This window comes from Xenopus tropicalis, chromosome 4 (genome assembly GCF_000004195.4).
Source record: "Xenopus tropicalis strain Nigerian chromosome 4, UCB_Xtro_10.0, whole genome shotgun sequence".
NCBI lineage: Eukaryota > Metazoa > Chordata > Amphibia > Anura > Pipidae > Xenopus > Xenopus tropicalis.
The window spans coordinates 76,092,904-76,112,387 of NC_030680.2; the positions used below are offsets into that span (position 1 = coordinate 76,092,904).

Sequence of the window (19,484 nt, forward strand, 5' to 3'; positions counted from 1 at the left end):
ACGTTTTGCTAGTTGAAATATATTTATCCTGCAGTATTTCTGTGTATTTTGCACCTTCACCATCCAATTTTAATAATATGGTCACTCACTTCAGATGAAAGGCAATGATCATGGTGTTTTCTGAGGTCGTGACAGAGTTAAATTTGCACCATACATAGGGGCCGATTCACTAAAGGTCAATAAAACGAGCGCTATTTGTAGCATGCGTTAAAATTTTATCGCTTCTTATTTTTTGTGACTTAACACACGATTCACTAAAAGGACAGGCGTCATAATTAAGACGCAATGTTATTTAACTTGCGGTGAGCATTTTCCTTGCGTTAGTTCCCGCTCGATATATTTCGCCGCTTGCTATATTAGCGCACGATTTTACTCACGTAACCATTACTTTCGGAAAACGACTTTTCTGAAAATTACCATTTCCCTGAAAACTGGAGGATGCATCACTCTAGGGCCAACACATACTTGAAAAAATCTCACTGCAAAGCTCACGAACCACAATTTTCTTTAAGTACCGCCTGCCCCAAGAAGGTGTTAATTTTCACACAGACTAATGCGATATTTAGAGCATTTAACGCTTCATATGTGTTTGTGAATCATGCGTTGGTGTTAGTATAGTGCGTTTTTTTGCGCATGCGACATGCATCTTAACACATGCGAAATGACTTTGATGAATCTGTACTTATTTATCGCGTTATCGTACTTTAGTGAATCATCCCCATAGTGCTCTGGCCTTTGGCCAAAAAGTTCTGTCTTAGTCTTTTTGCACCATCTGGCACAAGGACCAGATAGTGCAAAATACAGATACATAGTGCAAGAGAATATATGCTAGAGAACAGAAAGTTTATTTTTTGAAGGCATTTTTTATTGATTTAAAATGGCCTGGATACTTATGCAGGATATTCTACAGTACCAAAATAGGCATTTTAGGACAAAATGGTTGAGGAAATACATTAAACCTTTTTCTGTCAACTGTGAAGATTTCACCTTGTCGGCAAGAACATTAACAGACTGCTGAAATGTAGAATGTATGGTTTTCTATGGAAAAAAGTGCTTTGCCTAACAATACACTGTCCCAGAGAAGTTGTAGCATTAGGCAGCAAAACAGATAATGTGACTAAACGCTTTCATAAAATGGTTGTAGAGAGAAGGAATTGCTGATGTTTTAGCATAAATGGCAAATACTGATAAGAAAAATAAGATAAGTTAGAAAGGTTTAAGGTCATGTAACTTACAGTTTCTCCATTTAATTCCTCTTCATCTTCCTCATCAGGAATAAGAAGTAGAGGCTTTGAACCACCCTGCAGTAGGTACTCCCAGCACACAGGATCACCCAGGTCAAACTTCATGTCCTGCAGAAAAAGCCACCTTCTAATTTATTATCTAAGCCTGATTCTTAACAAAAAATTTATTGTGTTAAATCCATTTAGTGTCACAGATCACTGGTGAGAAACCAGTTGGTTAGTTAATAAGCAGAAACATTCCCACATCTTACAATGTTCAATTAAAAATCATTTTTACCTTGCAACCATTGCGACAATCCTGCATGTTGACCCAGTAGTCCTCATGATTCCACACGCTCTCTACACCAAGAAAAGGTTCACTGATGGTTGCATAACTTTTCCCTGTGAGTGCATCAATAAAGAAGTTCTCTGGGACCTCCCGCTTTCCGGAGAGAACCAAAACCCAACAATGCACTCTAAGCCCATGCAGATTATCTGGGCCAGGCTTTTCTGCATCCTGCATTTAAGAAAGTGTAAGGTAATTATACACAAACATTGTAATTTGTATAAGAGCAATGACACACGTAGAACTTTGTTGTCCTCAGGAGAGGAGGCCTACTGCGTGCTATAAAGTGCTCTCATTGTCATTGCCTTAAAGCAGAGCTGTCCAACTTCTGTGGTATCGAGGACCATAATTGTTCTGGCCTACATGGTGGAGGGCTGATAATGGAAGCCAGATTTGACCAATCCCCTTTTTAAACTGCACCCACTTCAAACCACACCCATGTTATCACAAGTGCTTTTAAAGGAAAAGTAACACTAAAAAATTTCAAGTAAAAAATCTATTGTACCCTGCCCCAATAATTGCCCTATCATGCACATCACTGAATGCTTTATCAGAAAATACCTGATAAAACTTGAACTACGGTTATTTAAAATAGGGCGATACGGCAATGCAGGGTTCGATCCACTATGCGACAATCGATTGATCAATCCTAGCCTTTCTTCTGTATAGGAAGGCTAGGCTCGATCAATCGATCATTGCATAGTGGATTCTTCCCTGCATCGCCGTATCGCCCTATTTCAAATGACTGGAAGCCAAGTTTTAGCAGGTATTTTCTAATAAAGCATTCAAAATAATAAATGGTGTGCAGGATAGGGCAATTATTGGGGCAGGGTAGAAATTATTTTTTACTTAAAATTTTTTAGTGTTACTTTAAGACCATGCCCTCATTAATTGTGATAGTGTCCTTTATTCATATCACCCTTCTTTCGTATGTGAAAGAAGTTTATTATGTCATATTAAGACACACCCTCATAGGTGGATTTTCAATAAGGCTAGGGGAGGTTAACCTTTTCCAAACCTGCATGGCACCTTAAAAGCAACAAACAAAAAAAAACCCTCACTCCGTTTCTGCACTGTCCTGGAAATCTTCTGTTCCTGCAAGCCAATTCTGCTGTGCTCTGATTGGATATTTCTTCTTGTGGATTCTCCAATCAGAGAACAGCTTTCTTGACAGACAGCAAAATTGACCAGTCAAGGCACAGATGCACACAGGGATCGGGATATATTACAAACTAAGGACAGTGCAGAAATGAAGACTGAAAATGAAAATCTGCAGGCTGTAACCTTTACCTAAGAACCAACTCTGAACTTTTGCTGCAGATTTCATCCCACTCCCACAGGTACTATACCCAGGTGCTATACGAAGGTACTATACTCAGGTGCAATACGCAGGTACTATGCAGGTGCTATACCCAGGTTCTATATGCAGGTACTATACACAGGTGCAATACGCAAGTACTATGCAGGTACTATACCCAGGTTCTATATGCAGGTACTATACACAGGTGCAATACGCAGGTACAATGCAGGTGCTATACCCAGGTGCTATACGCAGGTGCAATATGCATATACTATACATGTACTATACACAGGTACTATACACAGGTGCTATACCCAGGTGCTATACGCAGGTGCAATACGCAGGTACTATGCAGGTACTATACGCAGGTGCTATGCAGGTACTATGCAGGTACTATACGCAGGTGCTATACCCAGGTGCTATACGCAGGTGCAATACGCAGGTACTATGCAGGTGCTATACGCAGGTGCAATACGCAGGTACTATGCAGGTGCTATACCCAGGTGCTATACGCAGGTGCAATACGCAGTTACTATGCAGGTACTATACGCAGGTGCTATACGCAGGTGCTCTACAGTTCTAAAGGCTGACCTACTAGCTGAAATGAAATTGTTTTTTTGCCTGACCTGATATCTATAATATCCCTATCACCTACCCTAACAGATGAATGGTAAGTTAACTCTTTCCCCCTGAAAAAGCTTATTGTGCTTTTATACATTTGTTGTTGTTTTTTGCACTTACTATTTTTTTTTCTACTTTTGTCATTGTTTTGTTCATTTCTAGTTACAGTGAAGCCAGTGTATCAGTGCCAGTGTTATAGTGCCAGGGCCTGAATATCTGCCATCTGTACCCACTGCTTCTCACTGTATATAATGTGCTGGTTTTGTAAATACAGACTGCGTCTCACTTTATATAATGTGCCTTGAATGTCAGTACTCACTGCCTCTCTCTCTTTAAAACTAACGTAAACACATCTAAAGGGGAGGTTCACTTTTAAGTTAACGTTTAGTATGTTATAGAATGGCCTATTTCTAGCAACTTTGCAATTGGTCTTCTTAATTAATTTTTTTATAGTTCTTGAATAATTTGCCATTCTGTTCTGCCTCTTACAAATTGAGGTCACTGACCAAGGCAGCCAAAAAGTATTGTTCTGCAAGGCTACAATTTTATTATTATTGTAATTTTTATTACTTATTTTTCCATGCAGAGCCCCTTAACTATTCATATTCCCATCTATTGTTTAAACCACTACATGGTTGCTAGGGTAAATAAGACCATAGCAACTAGATAGATGGTAAACTACTAAATGGAGAGCTGCTGAACAAAAAGCTAAATAACTGAAAAACCATTAAAAATAAGAGGACCAATTGCAAATTGTCTCAGGATATTAAAGTCTACATCATATTAAAAGTTAATTTAAAGGTGAACTACCCCTTAAAGCTAACTGATCCCAAACACAAATTTATGGAGAACCCCTTACAGAAGTAAATACTTTTATATCCTAAGCATTTTAGGGTAAAAAAAGCACTCCCATCTACACTATTGCAAAGTATGCCTGGAATTCATTGGGAACAGCAAGAGGTAGTTGGGAGGTTCACTTTTTAAACCAGCAGCAAATCCACTTAGTCTCACATTAGCTGTAGGTCAGTCTATGTATGGCCCATCTTTAGCCACTCCAAACAAAAAAGTCACCCTCCGCCTATGCACACCCTTACATCCATATGCCACTTCCCCTGTGGATATCACAGCAACCCCCAGCATATAATTACACACCTTAGGGTAGTCTTACACAGGGAGATTAAGCGCTCACGATAAATTTTCCCAATTGCTGGCGACTAATCTCCCCGACATGCCATTCCACCGGCAAGAATGTAAATCGCAAGAAAGCGATGCCTATACCATCTCACCGGCGATTTACATTCTTGCCAGTGGGATGGCATGCTGGGGAGATTAGTCATCAGCAAGTGAAGATTTATCATGGGTGCCTAATCTCCCTGTGTGCCACTGCCCTTAGGAACCATATAATGACTATTTACAAATGCTTACAAACCCCTGCCAGGTTCACCTCCCTTAGGCAGAGTATGGCACACACATGCAGTATAGGGCAGACAGAGTATGGCACACACAGGCAGGGTAGGGCAGGCAGAGTATGGCACATATAGGCAATATAGGGCCAGGCATAGTATGACACACACAGGCTATATAGCAGGCAGAGAATAGCACACACAGGTAGTATAGAGCAGGCAGAGTATGGCACATACAGGCAGCATAGGTCAGGCAAAGTATGGCACACACAGGCAGTATAGGGCAGGCAGAGCATGGGCCTGCAAGCTGTCAATCGGACAGCAATGCCTTAAACCCTCTGTGTGGCCCCCCACCTGTCTGGCTGCTTTGATGGCTTACTCTTGTGTAAGCTTTAAATGGTATCAGTACTGTGATTAACTGCCCCCCCTGCATGGTTCACACCTCAGATTCAGGCTGTAAACCCTCTGTATTGTTTAAAAATGTAATCCCCTGTGTTGTTCACACCTTTTAATCTCTGCATTGTTCACCCCCTGCAGTGTTCACACCTCAGTCTCAAACTGTAATCACCCACATTGTTTCCCTGTTCACACCTCAGACTGTAGAAGCAGTAAAAACCCACAAATAATCCCTGCACACTACAAAAAGAACATATACTGAGGTGGTACTGCAATTAAAAAGTTTTTTAATATATAGTTATTGTGCAGACTGTAGGAGCAGTGCCAGCATTGTGTCACTGTATGCTGCCTGTGTGTTCCATACACACAGGCAGCATAGGGCAAGCAGAGTATGGCACACACAGGCAGAATAGGGCAGGCAGAGTATGGCACACACAGGCAGCATAGGGTAGGCAGAGTATGGCACACACAGTCAGGGTAGGGTAGGCAGAGTATGGTACACACAGGCAGGGTAGGGCAGGCAGAGTATGGTACACACAGGCAGGGTAGGGCAGGCAGAGTATGGCACACACAGGCCAAGTATGGCACAAACCAGCCAAGAATGGCACACACAGTCAAAGTATGGCACACGCAGGCAGGGTAGGAAAGGCAGAGTATGGCACACACAGGCAGGGTAGGGAAGGCAGAGTATGGCAGGTTTGTGCTGTACTACAACCATTAATATGGGTATGGTCATGTGATAACACGGGTGTGGTTTCAAGTGGGTGCAGTTTCAAAAAGGGGAGTGGTCAAAACTGGCTTCCATTATCGCCCCTCCACCACGTAGGTCGGAAAAATTCCGGCCCTTGGTACCACAGAAGTTGGACAGCACTGCCTTAAAGGATACAATTAAACTGGATCACATCATGTTTCATGTATATGGCTCCCTTTTCCAAAGAGTTTACAGGGGAAGATGATCATAAAATGATATGTTAGAATGAAGTCTAAGACAATCAGCATTATTTTTGCTTTGCTGCTTCAAAGTTCAGGTGACTGAGGAGACAATACACGACAAGAGATAGTCAGTCATTTTGGCCAATTCAGACCACAGTGCCGGGCCAAGCCGGCCAGGGGCCCTAGGCAACCTGGTCGGCCTGGAATTTAAAGGCAGAGAGCATGTTTGCACCTCCTACATTAATGCCACACATTTTCTAAAAAGTGCCTTTGACCACAAATGATAAATGAAATATTTTTCAGCTGCTGTTAGAATTTTGAGTACATGTTGCATCCAGATACATTTATACTAAAAATGGATTTTTAGAATATTTAGGGGAAAGGGGGTATTATTAATGCTATTTGGTATCAAAATCATTTAAAATAACTTGCTTTTGCAAAGAAAAGTCATCAGAAAAGGTCCTTATACTTACTGACTACAGTCCATCTTACCTCCTTAAGCCTAGTCTCCTCCTCCTGCTCATTGCGCAGAGCTTCCTCCATTTTAGCCTGTTTCTTGGCTTCTTGCTGTACTGCAAACTTACTAATCAGCTGACGAGGGGGCTTCACAGTATACTTCTTTAACGGCTTTTGGGGGATTTCCCAGGAGCTCTGCAATAAGACACAGAGCACTGAGATGTAATCATATAAGGTTATAAAAAAGGAAATATAAGTAAAATTAAGAGAACTTTAAATTACAACAGCAAATAATACTCTTAGGGTGAAGACACACAGAGCTACTAGTAGCAGCTACTTATCACGGCTACTAAAATAGACAATGCTGATCATTTACTGATAATTGTCTCTACGTGTGTTTGAGCAGAGGCAGTTCTTAGCATTGTCTATGGCAGGGTATTTACTGGCATTCAGTAGCCGTGACAAGTAGCTGCTACTAAGTAGCTCCGTGTGTCTTCACCTTTAAGGGCTCTGGCACACGGGGAGATTAGTCGCCCGCGACAAATCTCCCTGTTCGCGGGCGACTAATCTCCCCGGATTGCCATCCCACCGGTGAAAATGTAAGTCGCCGGTGGGATGGCACACACTGCGCAGGCGATTTCGGCAAATCGACGAAGTTGCCTCGCGAGGCATTTTCAGCGATTTGCCAAAATCGCGCCGCCGCGTGTGCCATCCCACTGGCGACTTACATTTTCGCCGGTGGGATGCCAGCTGATGGCAACTCGGGGAGATTAGTCGCCCGCGAACAGGGAGATTTGTCGCGGGCGACTAATCTCCCTGTGTGCCAGAGCCCTAAGGGTGAAGACACACAGAGCTACTAGTAGCAGCTACTTGTTGTGGCTACTAAAATAGACAATGCTGATCATTTACTGATAATTGTCACTACGTGTGTTTTAGCAGAGGCAATTCTCAGTATTGCCCAGTGTGTCTTCACCCTAAAAGTAAAGCTACTGGAATGTCACTTTAATATCAGTTGTTTAATCATAAAAACCTGGCTTTTCTAAACTGCTCTTATTTACCCATTCCCAGTATTCCCTCACAAGAGTGGATCGGTCCTGCATGGCAATGTGACAGCTTCAGCACCCTGACACAGCACTAATACAGCACCGGATAGAGTTCTCATAATAATGGCTTCAGTGTTACAATACCTTATATATGTATAAATACACCTAATATAAAAATTCCAAACTTTAACTGACAAAATCGGACTGGATTAAAAAAGTGTGTTTTAGCCACAAATAAAAATCTGTCCACCTAAAACTAACTCACAGTTTCTGCAATCATTTGTTCAAACCCAGACAGTGGAAGATTAATCAATTTGCCCCTAAGAGTAAAATATCTTAAAGAGAATTGTTCACATTTAAATTAACTTTTAGTATGATGTAGAGACTACTATTTTGAGACAATATGCAATGGGTCTTCATTTTTTATTTGTGGGTTTTGAATTATTTAGCTTTTAATTCAGCAACTATCCGGTTGCTATGGTCCAATTTAACCTAGCAACCAGGTAGTAGTTTAAAAGGAGACAATAAGATAAATTAAAGAGGGCCTAAATAGAAAGATAAGCAATAAAAAGTAACAATAAAAGTAAAAGTATAAGCTCACAGAGCAATAGTTTTTTGGCTGCTGGGGTCAGTGACTCCCATTTGAAAGATAGAAAGACCCAATAAAAAGACGGAAAGATTAAGAAGAGGAAATCAAATGATTCAAAAACTATAAACAATAAAAAAGGAAGACCAATTGAAAACTTGCTAAGCCTAGGCCATTCTATAACATACTAAAATTTAACCTGAAGGTAAACCACCCCTATAAAGAACTATACCCTAAAAAAGAATGTTTAGAAATGCTGCACACTGTACACTGAACTTATAGTACCAACCAGGCTAGAACTAGGGGTAGTCTAGTTGCCTACCTCTAATCTAGGCTTTGTCCCCCCACTGCCCGTTGTTAACCCCCTTTCCCTGTCATAAACATATACACATGCTATTTTGTGGTTTTGTTCAAGCGTGTGGGGGCGTGGTGGCTGGCTTGGCCTGCCACTGGTACCAGCCCAGAAGTTTGGCAGCACTATAACAATAATGATCCTGGCCTTCAAACATGTCCACAGCCGTCAGTAACACTGCCAACAAGACATATTTCCTTTGGTATTTTTGAGAAATGCACTGTAAGAGGCCCAAAAAAGTGTGATTATAAAATGTAACTATAATAGGGATTCTTACCTCCTCCACTTTGTTTAACAGAGGACAAATGTTACGTTTCTCATCCATTAGGCACATTTCTCGTGTTGCATAACCGCTGACACAATAAGCATCATATCCAGCACCCAGCAAGAGGGAGCACAACAGGACACTGAAGTCAAAGCAATTCCCTGATTGCTTCTGAAGAACTGATGTTGAAGAGAAAAGGCTCCGAGGCTGTGTTGGCAAGAAAGAGGAGGAACATAAAGAAAGTAAGAGCTTTGTAGAGATAAGCGGGTAGGTGCGATGGGCAAAAACTACAAAAAAAAGCACAATGGCATGGGAGGAAAAATCACCTGCTTTGACATTAACCAAAAATAAAGACTGCACATATGAGAAGCAATGTGACAACTGTTAAAAAAATATAATATAGGAAACAGGATAAGCCATAGTAATGTGAAAGGCAATGCATTTTTGCACTGAATTCTAAGCACTCTAACAAAAAAATCCCATGCCAGTCAGTGCACACAGAGTGTGTAGGGCAGAGGATCTTTTCTGCACTGGTGTGTCTATGCCAGCTGAAAGAGCAACCCATGTGCCATTAGCCTAAAGTAAAAATGCAGTTAGTTTGGAACCCCCACAAAAACAAGTGGCATGTATGGAAACAGTATATAGAAGGAATAATGAATGCACTGGGAAACATTACCAGCTCCAGCGGAGGGTTAAGAGGTTCCATGGTCAAGTACTCAGACACAAACTTGGCACTCTGGTCCCAGTCATATAGATCAGAATATGGCAGTAGTGTTGGGTGCAAAGTGGTGCAGACAAATTTCTGTAGCAATAAAATATAATGACAACAGTTTTAGAGTTGCATTACTTGAAACATTTTACTAACTAACTAAAAAATATAAGAGCAATCAATATTACCTTTCCAATCAATATCAACCTTTTACCAAGCAAACAATGGATCACAAACAGAAAATAGTAGGCCAACCTATTTGCATTAAAGAAGATGTAAAGGCCTACCAACAAGTAAAGGGATTCTATTAGAATCTCTTTGAATAAGCAATGTTCTACATATACAGTTATATTCTTCCACATATAATATTTTTCAGTACCCTTTAGTTATAAGGTCCAGTTCCTGCAATTGCATCCATCTGCAATGTCTCCTATCTAGTTTGAATTGCTGAACTTCTGGCTGGTATAGTAAGTTCATTATATAAAATATGGCATTTTTACCTGTATTCATTTTTAAGGTTTGATTCTTCTTTAATGCCAACTGCACAGATCAGAGAGCAAGCTGTATACCAAGTTCAAAATAAAAACTTAAGGAGCCTCACCTCCACACCACACTCATTCCGAGGGCACATAAATAGAGGTTTCCGATCAGGGTAAAGGTGTGTGTATTGATGCCAAAAATTATCAGCAAGACCGAGCAGCATTTCTTCTTTCTCAGAGTTTGTTGTGTAGGAAGGAAATTCCATACTTCCCAGAGACAATTGCTGTATTGCCCTATAGGACAAATTCTTTTTCAGAAAATAGGCAGTGCAAATGTTACATATTTTTCACACAATGGAATACATACTTTACATTGCACATAGAGGACTCTTATAGGAATAATTACCCTTCTCATTTTATTGTAATTTTCTGTACTTAGGGTATTTAGGGAGTAGGTGCTTGCAGTTCTGGCTGTTTGTCCCCTGGGCAGATTTTGTAACCGATTCGTTGAATTTTAAATAAAGACAATTTTTTTTTGTGATACTCAGACCTGTGAGTGCGGTATATTTAGCTAATTGTTTGCAATTTGTAACCAGCATGCAGGCAATACTTATAAAAAGAAAAGGTTACCTACCTGAAATTCTTCACTACTACTTCACTCACCTGTTGTTATCAATATTTGATAGGTCTGTCTGTGAAAGACATTCCTGCATGTCATTGAGCTCATTACTGTCCAGTACTTCATCACTATCCAGTACTTGATCTTCCTCTCTTTCCTTGTCTTCTTCCTCAAATGTCTCTGTTTTGTTGTCTTCCAGATATTCCATGGTACTAGATGTTTACCTGGCAAATAATGTCTGAATTAAACTGTTTGTATTCATTCTCATATAATATCTTGAAAGTTGTATTATACCTTTTTATCCAATAAAGAGCAACTCTAGCAGGGCTGCCATCAGATATCTTAAGGCCCCTTACAAGTTATTTGTCTGGGGCCACTGCTTAACACAAGTGCTTAGTACCAAAATGTTTGGCCTCTTTTATGCTATCCAGAAAGTTCAACTAGAAGTTAGGTAGGTTTTGCTAGGACAAAATGTTGAACTTGGTGAAGGTTTTTTTTTGTTCAGCCGCACCTATGTTACCAACACATAATTTTACTGAAAAACATGGGTATAACTATATGCATAACTACTGCATATTCTGGGGGGCCCAGAAACTATAGGTGGGCCAATGGGACATTAACTAACAAGCAGCTGCAATATACTGTATGTTTATGGAAATGTCTTGTTCTCAAAATTTAGGGGCCCAATGATGTAGCTGTGGGGCCCAATAAGTAATGTTTCCACTGCTGAAAAGTAGGAGATAGCTCATATCATTCAGTAAAAAGATCTCAACACAAAAGGCTGGTGTTACTCTATAGTAAACAGTTCATATAAACAGTGCCAGAATCCCATTGACTTATTTGCATACGTATGAGGCGGTCTCCTCAACCCTTTTAGCTTGTTCGTGAATCCCCACTCCTGGCTCTGCCTAAGCTGATCAGAAAACCCTGCACTACACTGATTAGCCCCAAGAAGGGCGAAACCGGTCTGTATTTGGGAATCTGATCAGCTATTATCCTGGCTTTTGCTTTAAAAACCCAGTGGATAAGCTTTAGCTGATATAAAATAAACCCATGTAAATGGGACTTTCCTAAGAGCTTAAGGGATTTGTTCCCAGAATCCCTTTGACTTATTGCCATTAATGTGCTAATACATCAGTCAGTTCATTGGCGCCAGTTGAATTTACCTTAAAGGTGAAGGAAAGGCTAGTAAAGAGTTAATCTCAAGCTGCAGGCATACCTGTTGTCTCAATAGTGCTCTTAAGTCTCCCCATATTTCACCTGTTCAGAAGATCAGAAGCCAAACAGAAAGAAAAAACGCTGAGCTGTGTAAAGAAAGTTCCCATAATGCCTCACTCCTGCACAGACACCCAGACCAAGTGAACATGCTGTCAGTAAGACTATGGGGCTGATTTACTAATCCACGAATCTGAATCCGAAAGAGAAAAATTCGGATTGGAAAACGAACATTTTGCGACTTTTTCGTATTTTTTGCGATTTTTTCGTCGCTGTTACGACTTTCCCGTAAATTGTCGCAACTTTTTCGTAACCGGTACGACTTGCGCGAATTGTCGCGACTTTTTCATAGCCATAACAAATTTCATTAATTGTCGCGACTTTTTCATTGCCATTATGCCTTTGGAGAATTGTCGCGACTTTTTCATTGCCATTATGCCTTTGGAGAATTGTCGCGACTTTTTCATTGCCATTATGCCTTTGGAGAATTGTCGCAACTTTTTCATAGCCATTACGACTTTCGCGAATTGTCGCAACTTTCGTATTGAGAGCTCGAAAAAGTCGCGACAATTTGCGAAAAAGTCGCAAAGTACCGATCATTACAAAAAAAAACGCATTCGGGCGCATTCGGACGCTCGTAGATTAGTAAATGTGCCCCTATGAGTCAGCTTCCTGCTCAGATCAATATCCCTAAGGGGGGGGAGTGAGTTCTTAGCATTCTTGAGGGAGGGGAAGCAGGAGAGAGCAGAGAGCAGAAAGCTGCGTGTCTGTGGCACAGGAATTACAGACACAAGAAATCTTTTTTCAGAGAAGTCAGTGCAGCGTTTCTGTGAGTGCTTATGACTGTATTTACATAGACCTTTCTGATAAAGCTTACTTAGTTTTTACCTTTCTTTCTCTTTTAAAGGGCACCAATCTTTTATGTGAATAACTTGTGTTTTTGTGTAAGTTATGCAAATTGCTTCTGATTTTAGCATGAGCTACAGGATTTGTAGCAAGAGGGGGGCTGGGTTCCATGCATGATGGCTTGCAAGGCAGAGTGGCCAAAGGTGGACATAGTGTGGTACAAGCTTAGTTCAATAAGTTAGGGCAAACAAACAGGGGGCCCTGATAGACAGACTTGATGTGGCAAAAGAAAGAGAAGGGGGCTTGATGGTGTTTAGCATGGGTTAGGTAGGATGTAATTGGTTAGGAACTAAATACAAAATGTGGGGGCTGGATGAGGTAGGGGATTAGGTTAGTGTCCCCAGGCAGGAGGGCTTCATGGGTTGTAAGGAAAAGGAAAGGTATGGTGGAAATTATATTAGAGATAAAAAAGATGAGGATAATAGGCACAAGAAAGGATACTCATCTTCCGTTTTAGCTTCCGGTAAGCATACACCCTCCATCTAACTGCTGTTACTTTTTGATGCCTGTTTGTAAGAACCTTTACAGCATTAGCAGGAGAGAGGCGAAGGCAGGAACTATTTGCTGCACAGACAGCCAGCATCCACCCCACTAAAATGGCCCAGAGTCTCAAAGGCATCAGAAGATGTTTGTACTTGGAAGGACAGGAAACTAATCTATCCCACATGTGCCATTGTCCCCATAAATTTCTCAATTTGCGCCACCACCCTATCACCTTTTGTTACCTTCAGTCTGCCCATGTGCATCAAGCATTCAGTGATATCAGTGGGGCTTCTGCACATGTATGGAGAGCACTCAGCATGACACAATGACATTACTGCCTGTGACATCTTCCAGCTCTGCAAAAACATTTCAGTGACATGCCATAGTTCCCAGGTTGGCCTCAGCTCTGCACATACTCCTCAATCTCACACATGCAATGCTGTCCCTACCCCCACATCTTGCTTCCCTTCAGCTAGCCACTAAATGTGTCATTTTCCCTTATACCCTTGTGTCATTTTGTCTTGCTTTCCCTATGTACTGTGTCCTTCATTTTCCCTTCTCCTCTCCCCCCTCTACTCATCTTGCATTTACCCGGCATCATTTTTGACCTGCACAACTCTCTGTACTCCAGGTTTTCTCTTCAAAGTTTAAGTCCTGGTAAACTCTGTGGGGAATGCTTGGGATTAGGGGAGGAAGTTTAGACTTCAACCCCCAACCTATCCAATCCCCACAGAGTTTTACCGGGACTTAACTTTGAAGCAAAAACCAATACAAAGGGCTGTGCAGGTGAAAAAAACGCAGGGACTGCAGCTCCTACCCTCCCTCCACCAGCAGACAGCCCACTGAAAGCAGAGGGGGCCCGCCTAATCCAACTGAGTAGCGCACAGCCGGGCCCCCCTTAAGAACGAGAACCCACAACTGTCCCCCCTGCAGTTGGGCTGTCCCATCTCCCGTATATATCTACCTTATATATCAGCCAGATATTAGCTGCGAGTTTCCCTTTAGTTCCCCCGGTAACTTCTCAGTCCAATACCTGCTTACAGGCTTGCCTCTGATTGGTCGCTCCCTGACAACCGGCTTGTAAACAGATATCCGAGGGGAGGGAGGGGTTAGGTTAGAGAGCTGAAGAGCCAACCTTGCTATTAACTTTTAAAACTTCATTTGGTGCTTGTGTGAGCGCCGTGAGGTCAGGCCTGTGTAATGTGTTTAAATGCACTGAAGACAAGCATTCTATACCAACATTCCTATATAATTGTTGGGCAAAATGAAGAAACAGCCCTATACCTGGGGCAGTCCAGAGAAATGCAATAATGTAAGCCCATGGGTGAAGGAGTATTGGGGCTATCTGCCACACTTCAGATGGGATTTATATACTATTCATAAAGCACTTACATAAAGCATAGTTAAAGGCCTTTGTAAAGATATATTGTGTTAACCAGAACATTTAAATAGGAGGCATTCACAATGCCCCACACCCATGCAAAGGGAAAAAAAGGCCACAGTAAGAAATGTTATTGCACTTTACCCACTGCATGGAGTGTTGTGTGAATAGCATCAGGCCTGCAGATTTCTCTTTAAAATGATTGTGGCCTACATTAGGCTGTGCTCGATTCAAAAGGGGCAGGCGGAGGCATGTAGGGCCCCCTGTCACCCAGGCCCCCTTGCAACTGCTCTATAGGTAGTACTAGCCCTCTCTGCCCTCCTGAGGTGGCTAAAGTGATGCCACACCCCTCACCTCTCCACACTAAAATCGCCAAAATATTGATTAAAAAATGAATTTTGGCTCTTTGAGTTACCAAGAGAGAGTTTTTAAAGATTAATGCAAACTTTGATCTTACATGTATTAATATTGTATTGTAAAATATAGATAGCTAGTTGCACATGTTCAAAACTAAGCGAGAGCAGGGTCGCTCCTGTCATGAGGCAAGGTGAGAATGGACATTCAGCTCTGCTAGCGCAGAGAGCACAAAATCTATGCACACTCCAACTGATACACAATATCCTCTTTATTTAAAATAAATAATCACAGCCCCAAAAAATATTTGCAAAACAAGCGCAAACAATGCAAGTGAATACAAAAACAAGAAAAAACTAGATACCTACAGCCGGGTCAGAAAATATGCCCTAATGTGCCTTTTATTATAGCTTTCATTGAATTTAGGATTTAAAACCCTGAATATCACATTACAGTTGTATGAAAATCTGTAGTATCTCAGCAGTCCAGTTCCATCTCGTTAAAGGCTCGACCTATGATGTGCAAATCCATGAGTTTAAATCTACAGAACTTCAACACCACTGCCTCTACAGCAGGGGTGTTAAACTCAATCACATAAGGGGGCCGAAATCTAAAACACAGGCTAAGTCACGGGCCAAATTTTTAATTAATATACTTAGTAAGATACTAAGGGGTATATTTATCACAATGTGTAAATAGTGAAGTAAGACAATTCAGCCTATTGGCCATGGGGCCAAACAATCAAATTAGAACGGCGGGTATGAGCGCCTGTCGGTTTAGCTGATGCGGTCCCCGATTCCCACAAAAAATCAAACCTGCACAATCGAGATCTACAGTATACAATTTCAGGCCAGATGTCGGTTGGGTAGTAATTGCCCGTACACAGGCCGATAAGCTGCCGAATCGGTCTAAAGGACCTAAATATATAACTGCTATTAAAAGCACTGTCTGTCTGTCCTTTACTATTCTCTGCCCTGGTGGCTTTGGCGTTTGAAACAATATAACAAACGCCAGCAGATTTTACAGACCTGACTCGCTGGAGGAGCCTGGCACTTGCAACATTGTTTAAAAAGTAACAACCAGGAGTTCAGCAAATGCTGTTTTCAATAGCAATTACATTTACAAATAACTTTTAAAGCATTAATAATTTTTAATAAATGAATATTGGAAAGTTGCTTATAATTATGTTTTCTTTTATTAGGCAAAACATTATCCATGGGTTTATGATTCTGTTAGATACTTGTCAAAAAGAAGGTAATCAAATCAAGTAATCAAATGCATCCAATCTTCTGTATGTCCTCGATTTTGCCATCTAAAATATACTACTTTTAACGATGCCCTATTTAAATGCAAATTGCCATTATAATTGAATCTAACTCCTTCCCACCAAATCTAAGCTGTAGTCTAGTGTGTCTACTGCATTTAGGGGTGTTGCACAAAAACATGAATTTGCTTTCCACCTTTAAATGAAAGTGTCCATTTTTGAATGTCATTCCGATAGATCTCTGTGTCGTGAACACATTCAAGCAATGGTGTCTTTCTGCTGTTTGTCAAGTTCTGGGCTTTTCGATTGCTGTTGCACTCCAATAATCCAGCCCTCTGTGAATACAAAATGTTATTCCTGAGGAATCAGTTTCCTTTCCAGCAATCCTAAACTGTAGTCTAGTGGTTAGCGTGCAAAGATGCTAGTTTGAAGTCCCTGTTTATCTGCAGCTCTTCATGTCCTGGGCTTTGCTGAACATATTGCATTACTTTCAACTCTGTCCACTTTAAATACAGAATGTCTTTACTGAGGAACCAGCCATCATTCCACATGCAGTGTAAAAGTGGGGTGCTAGGAGGAAACAGGAGCAGAGGCAACTTAAGAGAGCATTACCTAAGTTTTTAGTGGAGAGAACAGGAGCTGAGCTAACAAAATAGAGAGATTAAGCTACAGAAATTGGGTTGTTTGTAGCAAAGAACAATAGTACAAATAAAAAAAGTGTTTTATTTCCACCTCTTACCCTTCTATTGTAAGCTCTGCCATCTCATATAGGCTCCTTTTGACACGGTTCTCTTTAAATACTGACTGCAATTTCTAAGAAGCCAGCCCTAGCTTAGCTGTAAGATAATAGTTAGCATGTAGTAGTAGTAGTTAGCCATTTTTGTTATGCAAAGATATAAGACTGCCATCCCTCAGGAATCAGCTCCCTTGTCAACATACCTAAGCTGTTTTTTTGCAGCGGTGTTGTTCAACATTATATAGGTTTAAGGTATACTTAACCCTACTGCACTACTCAAACACACTTTACTCAGCTGACCAGAGTGGTCTACCATAAAGTTTAAGTTATTTTGAGAGCTTTAGTCCACCAACAGCAGGGTTTTAATGGGTTTTAATGCGCAATAATGCACAATAAAATTTCAAAAACTTTTCACCAAGTGTTCCTGCAAAAAAATATCCACAGACTTCAATGGCCAAAAACGGTCACACGGTATGGCAAAAGTCAGTACAATAAACCGTCCATTGACATTGCATTTCATGATTTTTTGCCGTAAAAACATAGGATAAATTCACTACCAGCAGCTGCATTAAAATGCAAAAAGTCCTTCAATGAGAATTGCAGATGCTCTGTATAAATCTGGCTTCATGAACTTTGTTCCTGCAATTGAAGTTGGAAACATTAAACACAGCCTTGTAGTACATCCTTATCCCCATGTGTGATTACAGTATAATATAATGAAGAAAACATGACATTCTAAAAACAGTATCATAGCATTCTCATTGGTGAATTATTTTGTATTTAAGTTTTTGGTCAGTAGAATTCTTTTGCATCTATAATTAGGTTTTTAGCAATTAGGGTGAGCAGTGGGACAGAGTTATGGTTGGGTTTAGAACCCCTTTAAAAGAAACTCAGAAATTGCATTGCTAAAATTATCTCCCAGTCCCATCTAGTGATAGAAATGAGAATAGCCCTTTTAGCAACACGGGAGATAGTATAGTATTGTGTAGTGCTGTCTCCTCCTGAAAGTACTGAGTAAATTTTCAATGTACAGAGTGTTATTTAGTTAAAAAAAAAAACCTCCACAGAATCCCTTTATCATTAGTTGCAATCAACATCTGACCCTGCAGTGTTGTGTATGGAGTTGTGGCATTGCCAGACAGGGCCAGACAGTCACAGGCCTCCCCCAGTCACAAGCTCCTCCACACTTCAAACTCAGCATGCTTACCATGTACCTTTTAGTTCCTCCTTGCAGCCACAATCAGGGGTGGGGGGGAGCAGGTTTTATCCCAGTCTCTTGCCATCCCAGTCGAACCCTGAGTAGTGTTTAAAAGACATTAGCAGAAAAAGCAGTGCTTATCAAAATTTGTATATTTCCTTTCTACACTAGTGTGGGATTAATGGGCATCTGATTTGTATGTAGGGTTGCCACATCACCTCTTTTAATACCTGCCACATATTAAATCCAAATCCTGAATGCCTACTTAGAAAATAATTTAGATGCACGCTGCAGACTGAACTGATGTATGTGCAGCCATGCAATATGCATCTAAATCTATGCATGCTAATTAGCCATGCAGGATGTGGGTTTTAATATGTGGAGGTATTAAAGGGGTGAGGCAGTAACCATAACTGTATGGTGTATAACTTTCTCTAAGAAAGCAGCAATTTAATCCAACCAGTAGGTTATTAGTTTTTGAAAGGTAACAAAATGTAAACATTTAAAAATGAATTAGTCATATGTGTTAAGACCTGCTAACTGCATTTAGTTGAAGTCTCCCTGTGTTTCTAATGGTGTGGTGACTGTAGCATGTGTGCATCTGGTGCTAGTAAGAATTTACCAGCTGTCTGACAAGCAGTTAAAGTTACAACATTGGACAGTGTGATGAATAAGGTTGTCCTCTACCTCTCTTTTTACATTATTAATGTTACATATGCTGTGTTGTGGAGACTGCACTTTTTGGCTATAAATGGGTTAATCAGTGTGACGCACACTGATGGTTTACCAGATTGCAGAGCATCTACTTAAGTGAGGCCAGGGGTGGGTTGATAAAGGTTAAACTTCTTTGCATGGTGGTGTAAAGGTAATGGTGGGATTTTGAAAAGAGGAAACAACTCATAACTAATAAAATCTTTCACAGACTTATTGGATTATTTGCAGAGAAGTCTGGGGGGACTACAATATCTTCACTGATCTCATTATATGAGTTTAATGGTGCATTTGGGAATCTATAGCTGTTCTATGTATTTGGCCAGAAATAGGAGACATTGTTTCTAGTGTGGCAAGGCAAATTCAGAAGTAGTGTTGTCTCTTAGAGACAACATAGAACTAGCAGTGCACTGTTTTCATGTAGTCTTACTGTTTAAATGCTTTAACTTTTTTACACGCTTGATTTGCTGATAGGCAATGTGATTAGGCTTTTTTATTTTCGCAG

The 19,484-nt window shown here is 40.7% G+C and overlaps 1 protein-coding gene across 6 annotated transcripts in view; it reads right to left on the reverse strand.

The window, feature by feature from the left end:
* Nucleotides 1-18,543, reverse strand: part of drc7 (dynein regulatory complex subunit 7) — a 30,061-nt gene extending 11,518 nt beyond the window's left edge. The window contains exons 1-9 of one of the 6 annotated variants that reach the window (XM_012961306.3): nucleotides 18,278-18,543; nucleotides 17,074-17,709; nucleotides 10,776-10,955; nucleotides 10,235-10,406; nucleotides 9,601-9,726; nucleotides 8,937-9,131; nucleotides 6,715-6,873; nucleotides 1,522-1,740; nucleotides 1,236-1,352 (exon numbers count right to left, since the gene is read on the reverse strand). In XM_012961306.3, coding sequence (XP_012816760.2) covers nucleotides 1,236-1,352; nucleotides 1,522-1,740; nucleotides 6,715-6,873; nucleotides 8,937-9,131; nucleotides 9,601-9,726; nucleotides 10,235-10,406; nucleotides 10,776-10,939 — 1,152 coding nt within the window. In that variant the 5' untranslated portion in view covers nucleotides 10,940-10,955; nucleotides 17,074-17,709; nucleotides 18,278-18,543. Of the gene's footprint in view, nucleotides 1-1,235; nucleotides 1,353-1,521; nucleotides 1,741-6,714; nucleotides 6,874-8,936; nucleotides 9,132-9,600; nucleotides 9,727-10,234; nucleotides 10,409-10,775; nucleotides 10,956-14,299; nucleotides 14,405-14,860; nucleotides 14,983-17,073; nucleotides 17,710-18,277 lie in introns of those variants that run through there. The other 5 variants (XM_031900194.1, XM_012961307.3, XM_031900193.1 and 2 more) reach the window with 5 other exon arrangements.
* Between the last annotated feature and the right edge of the window lie 941 nt (nucleotides 18,544-19,484).